This window comes from Gymnoscopelus braueri (genome assembly GCF_963280865.1).
Source record: "Gymnoscopelus braueri genome assembly, chromosome: 14".
In the NCBI taxonomy this organism is placed as follows: Eukaryota; Metazoa; Chordata; class Actinopteri; order Myctophiformes; family Myctophidae; genus Gymnoscopelus; species Gymnoscopelus braueri.
Genome location: NC_137619.1, coordinates 51,146,291 through 51,157,969, shown reverse-complemented (window position 1 = coordinate 51,157,969; position 11,679 = coordinate 51,146,291). Strand labels below are relative to the sequence as shown.

General features: G+C 40.4%; 1 protein-coding gene across 2 annotated transcripts in view; it reads right to left on the bottom strand.

The window, feature by feature from the left end:
* Positions 1–957: 957 nt before the first annotated feature.
* Positions 958–11,679, bottom strand: part of LOC308100264 (uncharacterized protein) — a 32,735-nt gene continuing 22,013 nt past the window's right edge. For both annotated transcript variants that reach the window (XM_080449242.1, XM_080449241.1), the window contains exons 3-5: positions 2,811–3,594; positions 2,676–2,723; positions 958–1,969 (exon numbers count right to left, since the gene is read on the bottom strand). In XM_080449242.1, the coding sequence (XP_080305368.1) occupies positions 2,825–3,594 (770 nt within the window). In that variant the 3' untranslated portion in view covers positions 958–1,969; positions 2,676–2,723; positions 2,811–2,824. The remainder of the gene's footprint in view (positions 1,970–2,675; positions 2,724–2,810; positions 3,595–11,679) is intronic.

Genomic DNA, 11,679 nt, shown 5'->3' with positions numbered 1-11,679 from the left:
CCAAACATCACGCAAATCGGTACAGAGCATCTCTATAGTCATTAAACAAAACGGGTCTTTCAGATTTATCATAATCCATCCTGATTGGCTAAAAATGGCTTCCAAATTTTGCACGCACATTCCCACTAGGCCGAGGAAGAAATGCCACTTTTTAAAAAAAAAATCTACCTCATGGTGGCGCTATATCAGGTCGATTCGTGTTTTTACCTATAACTGCACCGATCTGTGTAAAACTTTGTGCACTCCCTAGAGGCCAATGAAAAACCTTTGCCCTGCATTTTTCACATCTATCTTTTATAGCGCCACCAGGAGGCCGACTTATGTAAAAAAATAAAAAAATATTACTCCTTCAGATTCTATCCTAATTTCACACAAATCGGTACACATGATCTCTATAGTCATGTGATCAAGACGGATCTGTTTGATTTTTCATATTCAATCCTGATTGGCTAAATTTTTTTGCAGGAGTGGCCTGTTTTCAACAAAATGCCGCAAATCAGGAACGCAGCGTCCAATTGAGGTGAAACTTTGCAAGCACATTCACACTACGTTGAGGAACAAATGCCACCCTTTTAACATTGGCCTATCATAGCACCACCAGGAGGCAGATGTTTGGCAAAACATTTAAATTGAACATTAAATATTATTCCCACATTTTTTTGTCCAAACATCACGCAAATCAGTACACATTATCACTATAGTCAAGTGATCAAGACAGATCTGTCCTATTTTTCATATACCATCCTGATTAGCAAATTCCGAACTTTGCTGGCCCACAATAACCTACCTGACATGGCGGAGACCTGTGCTCCGAGGAGCACTTTTTCTAGTAAGTTATATCTGTTACTCCTAGCAGTATCTTTTTTCTGTCCTATGTGTTTCATAACTGCAGTACTGCCATGACAAATTAATTTCCCCCAAGGGATCAATATAGGTCTAGTATATAGTATCTATCTACTGTTGTGACAATAGCAATGAAAGATGTATGCACATTGATCATAATTTTAATGATGTTTGTTACTTTTCTTCATTTGGTATCAAACTTAAGCCCATGAATAATACAATAAGGATTTAATAAGGATTTAATAAAGTAAATAACATTGCACCATGCCCCAATATCTCCAATAAAACAGAATATTATGGATACACAAAATAATACAAACTTGTCTTCATTTTCTGTTTAGTTTTTTGGTTAATTTGTTTTCATTAGACGACAAATCATCTTCCCACATCAGACAAGTTTGTAAACAAGAGCAACTCAGCAACAATCATTTAGCCTTTTTAGTAAGCGTTGCAATAGAGTCCTGAGTCAAAACATTATTACATTGAACGTAAACATATATTCATTGATGTACAACATAATATTCCTTTAATCTGATAAAGTATTTCTGATATCATATTTATCACCCCAGAGACCTGTATACTCTATGCATGAAGAAAACACTTCTAGTATCTTCAATATCTATTGTACTGTACGTAGGAGTGTAACCAGACTATTTGGAGCAGGCAGGTAGCATCATCAGTAAGCCTGACAATGGGTCTACTTTGGAGCGATTCATAGCTTACTTGTAGTTGATCTTCTCCTTTGTCAGCGGGTTCCACAATGTCCTTAGTATAGTTGGTGTGGGACTGATTTAACAGAAGTACTTCTTATTGTCTCCTGCAACCAGCAGTGAAAACTCTGAAATCTTAATTTTGCCATCCTTGAAATTCTCCACATCATGCTGTGTCAGCCTGCCGTCCTTCAGGGCGTTTTTGATGGGGTACTGCCTGCCACTCTTACGATCTTGTAGTGCAGATATCCCACCATCGGGACCCATAGAGCCTATCACCTCCCAGTCACAATACTGTTCCTGCAGGTTGATGTACTGCTGACGATCCATCAGACCGGACAGGTAAGCTTCATATGCAGACAGTTCCTGGAGTGTGTCTGGATCCAAAATAGTGATATTGGTAGTCTTTGTTGTACCTAGACATAGGAAATGTACAAACAGCTTTGTGAACGAGGCCCATTGTGATTAGGTGACATAATACCTATATAAGACATTGAAGTTCATAATATTTAGAGAGAGATCGTACATTTTTACACTCCAGGCAAGAACAGGGGTGTGAAAAGGCTCTAAATTGTGATTTCACCAACTTCTATGATTCACCTCCAAATAAACATCAGAAGAAATCAATGGCTCAGGTAGGCACGGTGGTAAAGTGCCTGCCTATATTGATATGTTTTATTTGAGAATTTTCGTGTGGATGGGAGGGATGGAGAGATCAAATAAACAGACCCGATGAAAACTGAGTATTTACTGGAGTATTTCCAATTGTCTATACTTTTACTTCTACTCCACTACATCTCAGAGGCAAATATTGTACTTTTACCCCAACAATTATTTGAAAACTTTAGTTAGTGCCTAGTTACTTTGCAAATCTAAATTATTATATTATAAAACATACACTTTAGTTCTATTTTATACATAGGCTATTTGAAATTAGACGATCTACAAGCTCACAACGCGTCGCATCTCAATGCGTTGTGAGCTTGTAGATCTGCTATTTTCAAACATTTTAGTATTTTTACTTTTGGTACTTTAAGTACATTTTGATACCAATACTTTTGTACTTTTACTCAAGTAAATTTAGAATTCCGGACTTTTACTCTCAAGTCTCATCCTACTGACCTGTCTTCAATTTCTCCACTTCAGTCTTCAGATCACAGGTCTGCTGAGCTGCAATGACAGATATTTGTACATTTTGATGAACCATCAACTGAACAAGCAAACGATAGGCAAGGTTTTAAAAAATCAATTTCTCACCAAGACGTGTGTTTTCAGAGATCCTCCATCCTCAGCTCTTCAGCTCTCTGTTTCCGTTGTTGGTCTTTCTCTATTAGTGTTTTGGCTCTCTGTGTCAGTAATCTATTACTTTCTGTCCGTTGCTGCTCTTTTTCTGTCTGTAGTTGGTCTTTCTCTTTTAGTCTTGTGTCTCTCTCTGTCTGTTGTTTTTCTTTTTCTGTCAGTAATGTAAACTTTAAACCTTTTGTAAGCTGGTCTATTTCTGCCTGCAGTTTATTACTCTCTGTCTGCTGGTCTTTTCCTGTTAGGCTTTTGTCTCTCTTCATCAGTTTCTGGTTGATCTTCTCCAGTTCATTCTCTCTTTTCTCCAGTAGTTGATCTTTCTCTTCTAGGCTCTTGTTTCTCTCTGTCAGTAATGTATTACTTTCTGACAATTGTTGGTCTTTTTCTGTCAGTAGTTTATTACTTTCTGCCAGTTGTTGGTCTTTCTCTTCTAGTCTCTTGTCTCTCTCTGTCAGTAGTTTATTACTTTCTGCCAATTGTTGGTCTTTCTCTTCTAGTCTCTTGTCTCTCTCTATCAGTAGTTTATTACTTTCTGCCAGTTGTTGGTCTTTCTCTTCTAGTCTCTTGTCTCTCTCTGCCAGTAATGTATTACTTTCTGCCAGTTGTTGGTCTTTCTCTTCTAGTCTCTTGTCTCTCTCTGCCAGTAATGTATTACTTTCTGCCAGTTGTTGGTCTTTCTCTTCTAGTCTCTTGTCTCTCTCTGTCAGTATCTGGTTGATCTTCTCCAGTTCACGCTCTGTTTCTGTCAGAACATATAGATAAAACCAACCCGGTCTCCCCCCAAACACGTTTATATAGCACGGATTCACCAAATAAAATCCGTGCATAGATTACTAGAAACTCTGAAACTCCGTGCATAGGAGACCCATTATCCCCTCCATTAACTTCAATGCTAGGCGGAGACAGTCACGTGACTCTTTACGCTCTCCCCATCACGGTGAAATAACACAGATTTCAATTCCGTAAATACACAACTATAAACCCCCCCAACCCCATTCCGCTGGCGTAGCGGTCCGGGCACCTAGGCTCCAAAGCAGCCTGACAGCGTTTGTGAACGGCGCTCTCTCACAAATGCCAAATATAAGCTTGCCCCAAATATTAACTAGGTGTCCGAAGTATTTGTGCAATATATTAGTCCACGTTTTTCAATAAAGAAGTGTTCTAATCCCGTCTGTGGCCGAACGCCATTTCCCCCCCTCGACTTTCTGTTTACATTGAATGTAATTTTGGCTTTCACCGGATGCGTCCCGTCTCAGAATCGGCCACAGACGGGATTAAAACACTCCTTTTAATTAAAAAATATGGATTTATACATTGCACAAATTCTCCGGACACCTAGATAACATTTGGGGCAAGCGGGTAAGCACCTTATATTTTACATTTGTACATGTTTGGAGAATTACGGGCTTTACTGGTGACATTGCAGGGCAAACTGCGGGGGCTACGCTCTCCCCATCACGGTGAAATAACACGGATTTCAATTCCGTAAATATACAACTAGAAACCCCCCCCCAACCGCCTTGCCCGGATCGCTGGCGTAGCGGTCCGGGCACCTAGGCTCCAAAGCAGCCTGACAGCGTTTGTGAATGGCGCTCTCTCACAAATGCAAAATATAAGCTTGCCCCAAATATTAACTAGGTGTCCGAAGTATTTGTGCAATATATTAGTCCACGTTTTTCAATAAAGAAGTGTTTTAATCCCGTCTGTGGCCGAACGCCATTTCCCCCCTCGTTTACTTTCTGTTTACATTGAGTGTAATTTTGGCTTTCACCGGATGCGCCCCGTCTCAGAATCAGCCACAGACGGGATTAAAACACTTCTTGATTGAAAAATATGGATTTATACATTGCACAAATTCTCCGGACACCTAGATAACATTTGGGGTAAGCGGGTAAGCACCTTATATTTTGCATTTGTGCATGTTTTGAGAATTACGGGCTTTACTGGTGACATTACAGGGTAAACTGCGGGGGTTATAAAAAATAGCACGGATTCACCAAAAAAAACCCGTTTATTTACTAGAAACTCCGTGCATGGGAGACCCAGTATCCCCTCCATTAACTTCAATAGCGCGTATGCAAATTAGCCATGTGGTCTTACCAAAATTGTTAGACCAAAATTGTACATAAGTACTACTTAAGTTCAATTTTGAGGTATTTGTTATACTTTTTTGGAGTATTTCCAATTTTCAGTACTTTTACTTCTACTCCACTACATGTCAGAAGCAAATATTATACTTTTATATATATTATATTATACTAATATATATATAAAAATATTATACTGTTAAAACTACAAGTTACTTTGTAGATTTGGATTATTATTATTATTATAGAACATACATTAACCACTTCAGCATACATTTCAGCCATTTAAAAATAGCAGATCTACAAGCTGACAATAAGCTTGTAGATCTGCAATTTTCTAGTTCATTTTAAAATGTGTAAACTGAACTTTGAACTACATCGTGTGTATTGTATTCTAATAATAATAATTATTAATATCAACCAAAAATATTATTTTCATTTTCACTTTCTTTAGCTCTGGTCTGGTAAACCGAAATCTGGTGGTGGTCAGGCCATTGCATGTATTTATGAATTATCATATCATTTGTGGCAATGCGTTGTAGGCTCTTATTGATAAAAAAAAAAAAAAAGTTAATCTAATAAAGTTGACTAACGCGTCAGAGAAGAGGATCCGGTTTTCAATGAACCGGAAGCAGTATCGTCAACGCCTCCAGAGGTCGCTTCTTGCTCTTTATTGCGTTACACGTAGGTAAGATTAAAATATCTTTTTGTTACGAAATCACGGTATCAATGTAATTAATTTCGTTGTGTCAGTGTTATAATTGTTTTGCATCACGTTACATGATGTTTTGGAATCATTGCATTGTCCTCGTACAGCTTATATGAATGAGGTTAGCTTAGCTTAGCATATTAGCTGCCTGCTAGCTTACGTGGGCCTAGCAGTAGAAGCTACCTGTTTTCTTAATGTGCAATTTGTTTTAATAAGTACCAAATCTTGGTGCGACATGTTGTACGACTGTAGAGCAGGGGTCTTCAACGTTTTCAGGCCAAGGACCCCCTAGCTGAGAGAGATATGAAGCAGGGACCCCCTCTATATTGTATTAAATTTTCCCTCGACACATATCCCAGTGTCAAAAATAGCAGATCTACAAGCTCACAGAGCTTGTAGATCTGCTATTTTTGGCTTAAGTTCTCCCCAGAATAGGGATGCTAGGGTTCAAGTGATTAATGTAAGAAAGAAAAATCATACCACACAGAGATTTCGCGGTCCCCCTGTAGTAACTCTGAGGACCCCCTAGGGGTCCCGGACCCCCTGTTGAAGACCCCTGATTAATGTTAAAGCTAGCAACCTAGATTTGGCTCAACAAAGGGAATGAACTCGTTCTCATGCTATACAACAAAAATGTGGAATGCCCTCCCTAAAGGAGTAAAGGAGTGGAAAACCCTACTCACTTTCATAACTGCCCTAAAGATACACCTTCAGGAGGCTGCAATTCGAAAATGGCCCCTGTCTAAGTCTTAACCTACCCCCCCCTCCCTGTTTTTTTCTCCTCTTGTACATATCTTTCACTCTTCATACCAGTAACCTGTAAACTGATTGTATGACATTCTGTATAGTAGTGTGCATATCTGTCTGTCTCTTATATGTCATCATGATTTCTGTGAGTGGGGATCTCATTTTAAACAAGCTTAGTGCTTTATGAGTCTTCCAGTTTAGTAGACCTTGTATTGTGAATTTGTACTTCCATGTACTGTTGTTCTCATGTCTTACTAAATAAAGTACATCAATCAATATGGTTGCTCTTGGGCAGAAACCTTGTATCTCCATATTTCATTTTCATTGTGTAAATAGCAGATTAAGCATGTAGAGTGGATATTTTCTGTATTTTAAAATGTTTTAATATAACAACTTTAAAAAAGGAAGTGTTTTGGACCTAAAAGGTTTCCACCCAACAGCAACGATATCTAAAAATATGCAATAAAAGGTATACACATATCATGTACGTACATTATGTGCAAAAATACAATAAGTGATATTACAGACAAGACTGAAGATATTATTTATTCAAGAGCGTTTATATGGCACCTCTCATCACCCCATATGGTACAAGCAAGGGAAGTGTGGTTTGGCTCTGCAGACTGTGCTAACAATACCATCTAACGTTAAAGCTGCACTATGTAACTTTCCTCTTCTCCCCCAGATTTGAACCTGGTTTCCTGTGCAATTGTAGAACGAATAGAGCCGTCCTGTTTGCCCAGGGGATACATTGAATCCTGAACATAAGGTACAAAAATGTGTCAGGTCCTGTGTCTCACTGTGTCTAGGTGAGACATGACCTTTTACACCATCTAAATGTCACAATAGAAGAGCTTGGAGACAAAATACAACCACCCCAATTGTAGAATTTATATTTTTATATTGTATTAACATACTCTACTATACAGATTGCTGGAGGATGAACCAGTAATGTTTTTAGTCATTATATCCACCACCTTGGAAGAGTAGTTAGGAATACAGTATATGGTGTAGTTATATGGTAATTATGTCCATATTATTGCCAGCACTGTGAAGTTATACACATAGTTACTGTGAAGTAATACTTTAGTGTGGTATGTAATAATTTACACTTTTCTTGTCTTTTGTTTCAGTAAAATGTCAACCAGCCGAAAGAGCGAGTCTTTGTCGTCCAAGGCCAAATTGGAAGCTCTTGCTGAGGTCGGGGATGCATTAATTGAGAGCGAGGTAAGTTACATTCTCGTTGTACATACATGTGCAAATAATTTAACTCCTGTTAGTTGATGCCTATTTCTATACATTTCATGACGTGTCCATATAGAGAGCTACCAGCCAGCAACGTGCAGGTACAACAACAACTAAGACGCCTGTCCCTCGGGTGACCTGGTCAAAGAGAGACAGTGATGGGTTGCTTGTTCGGCCCAGCCCAGCCCAGCCCAGCACCAGCAAACGTAGGAAAAAGGCCTCATCCAATGGTTAGTCTCTATCTCATAAAATTAATGGCAAGGACTAATTCATGGAGAGTGGTGTTTGATTTGGAGTAGGTATAGGGTAATAATTTTTAAGTGTTTGTGCTTTTGTTGTGATATTTATGCTGGCTAATATTTGGTGTAATGTGGTTTGCTATTTTTACTTCCAAACAGTTGGTCCATCTACATCATCTGTCTCCTCACCAAGTCTCAGCTGCCAAGAACCTGGTAAGTGTAAAAACTACTTAAAATACACTCCTCAAAAGAAGACTGGCGCTGATCCATCCATCCATCCATCTTCAACCGCTTATCCGGAGTCGGGTCGCGGGGGCAACAGTTCCAGCAGAGAGCTCCAGACCTTCCTCTCCTGAGCAACATTAGCAACTTCCTCCTGGGGGATCCCGAGGCGTTCCCAGGCCAGTGTGGAGATGTAATCCGCCCATCTGGTCCTTGGTCTGCCCCGGGGTCTCCTCCCAGTGGAACGTGCAGCGAGGACCTCCCTAGGGAGACGCTCGGGAGGCATCCGTACTAGATGCCCGAACCACCTAAGCTGGCTCCTTTCCAAGCGAAGGAGCAGCGACTCTACTCCGAGTCTCTCCCGGGTGACCGAACTTCTCACCCTATCTCTAAGGGAGATGCCAGCCACCCGTCTGAGAAAACTCATTTCGGCCGCTTGTACCCGCGACCTTATTCTTTCGGTCATGACCCACACTTCATGACCATAGGTGAGAGTAGGAACGAAGATTGCTCGGAAGACCGAGAGCTTTGCCTTCTGGCTCAGCTCTCTTTTCGTCACCACAGTGCGGTACAGCGACTGCAATACCGCTCCTGCTGCTCCGATTCTCCGGCTGATCTCCTGCTCCGTCCTCCCCTCACTCGTGAACAAGACCCCGAGATACTTAAACTCCTTCACCTGGGGCAAAGCCTCATTCCCTACCCGGACTGCACAATCCACCGGTTTCCTGCTGAGAACCATGGCCTCAGATTTGGAGATGCTGATTTTCATCCCAGCTGACGCTGGCGCTGATGTTGCAAATAAAGGTATGTTTGTGTTTTTCCTGTTTTTCTCTCCCTAAAGATTTTAATATGCAGAGGCTCGAGGAGTTTCTACAGGACTCTGCATGCACTGATGTGCAGGATTGTGCTGAGCTGCCAACATCGTCCTCTTTGATAACTTGGAGTCAAAGGCAGAAGGCGGTTCAACTAGGTTGGCAACGGGCTAGAGAAGATAATGTGGACAACTTGCTGTCAGCGGAGAGCATTGTGCATATGACGTGTCAACACTGTCACTTGAAAGAAGCTGTCATCCGTTGTGGGGAATGTATGCCATCAGAGAACTTTTGTGTAGAGTGTGATCGTTTGGTACACCAACGCCACACTCTGCACAATAGGCAAACCACCATGTGTGGTTATTATAAATACATTCCTCCAACAGAGTCAGTGAAACTCAGTGATGGTAAATACACCATATGTGAACAAGGTTTGTGTCTCTTTAAATTAACAGACAACATTGTCTCCTATTAAAACCTGTTATCCACGTACCTTCACACAACCCACACTTTTCATCCTGATTGTCCTTTGCCCTTTCAGATTGTTTGCTGCCAACAGCCTTTCCTGCAAAGATATGCACCTGTGACACATTTGACGTTGCAATCTCTGCTGGTAGATCCATCATACTGGTTTGCATAAATGGTAGGAATTTAATTATCTATGTAGATACACACACAGTATGGATACAGAATGGTATGTGTTTAAAATACATTACTTTAGTTCCTTGTTACTTATGTCTCTCATGTACTCTCAGGCCGTTATGATCTTCACATTCCGGTGCTAGAATGCAAACAGTGCAGTAAGCAGTGGTCTCCAGAAGTCAGGGACTTTATAAGAAGTGGCTACTGGCCTGCAACCATGCAAAAACCAACACAGACACTGTTCGATCAAGACATCTTCCATTCCTTTGAATCGATGAAGACAGCAGCTCCAGGAATGTCTAGACAAGCCTTCACAGCAATGTTGGACCAGAGAACTAAGCATTTTGGAAGAGTGAGTAATTAGTTTGATCATGTCGTTAGACATTTAAACTGATTGTTATCTCATTTGATTTTTATGTATTTCTTTCAGACTGGCAAAGTGAATGCAGATTCTTTTCAGAAGGGCTTTCTGCAGTACATGTACTGCAACTCTGTTGAGAACCAGCTTCAGATAAAGGAACACTTTGTCTGTCCAGCCTGTTGCCCTGAAATGGTGGCTGTTTCAGTTGATGGCAACAGAAAACTCTACAGGTTCCAGAAAACAAACCAGTTAGTTTGTCGTTATGTCCTTCCTATTAACATTATCGTAATACTATTGTAATTTTCTAATCTGATACTTCAGCTGTTGAATATAATATCTCTAATCTTTGTGACCTTGTTTTGACACACACATTTTTTTGTAGGAGTGAAGAGCCAGGGTTCTTTGATGGACTGTTCTTGGCAAAAGACTCTGAGGTGTCCACTTTTGTTGAGGAGGTCCGAGGAGTTGTAAAGAGTGTAAGTTTTAAACAAGTGAAAGATGGTTCAGCCAATAAAGAGTCTTGATTGTAATATTTATGTTTGAGTATACAGCCCTGCTATCTATTGTCTTGAATCAACTACTAATATGTTCCAACTATGTACTTTGGTAGACTGCAGGAAAAGCGATGTGTGGGGATTCTCACTGGAGAGCCGCAAGAGAGACATCCAAGCAGACCAACAAGTTGGATGAAGAAGGTGTTGAAATAGCAGTTTGTAGACATGGAATCCTTCTCAGAGGTTGGTATTAGTATTGATGTAGTCTTGATGAATTGAATAGAGAAATCATAGATGATAATCTAAAGCCCCTTCATTGTGTAATATGCTCCCTAATAATTGTTTCCCCCAAAAGGTCTAAATATGTATAGAGGCGAAATCTTCGCATATCCGATGTTTCTCCAAAAAGCCTTCCAGAGGGCTACATTCTTAGCCATGGATGTGACCTGCCGATACGTGCCATACCTGGAGAAGGTGTCGGAGAAACTGAGCCATCTTCGACCCCTTCAGCAAATGAGACCTTGCTTGTCTGTGATGCATGCCAAAGCACACAATACCAAATGCGAGGTGACGCTTCTTACTGCTTGTTGTTCGACATTTTCGTTACGTAAATTACTAATTTAAATTGTCACAATGAATGACATTATTAGCCACACAACAACGGTCTGAACTGACCCAAAGCATAACCCAAGTGACTTCAGGCTATGCATCAATATTGATCATGCTGTCCACACTCGGTGAAGAAGTCGAGCAGGTCAACAGTTTCCTCTCCAGATGTGCCCTGACCACAAAGTATATGACAAAGTCAGGTTTGTAAGCTTATTTAACCCCCTGCTAGCCTGCAAAGGTACATGTACACATAAAACATTTTCAACATTTTAATTTGCATTTGTGTTCTTTACAGTAAGAACTGACATGCTTACTGTCCATGCAATGGGGTGGAATCACCGTAAACAGAATGGCCTACACATTGCTTTGTCTTCCAGATACAAAAAGGTATGTACATGTATTGAAAAAGTGTTAACTATTTCAAGCAGTTACATGTGTAACTCTGATTATGATTGAACTTCAAATCCTATTTTGTGAACACATTTTTAAATTACGGTGTTCTGTGTTGCAATTTTGCAGACTCTAGAGAAGACTGTGGAGGTAACGGAGAACCTCAAGAAGTTGCAGGAGCAGTTGCATTGCAGCGATGACATGCTCAATCAGTGGGTTGTTGATGTCAAGCAGTGGGCCAGTACCGGTACATTTCTTTAAAAAAAATTC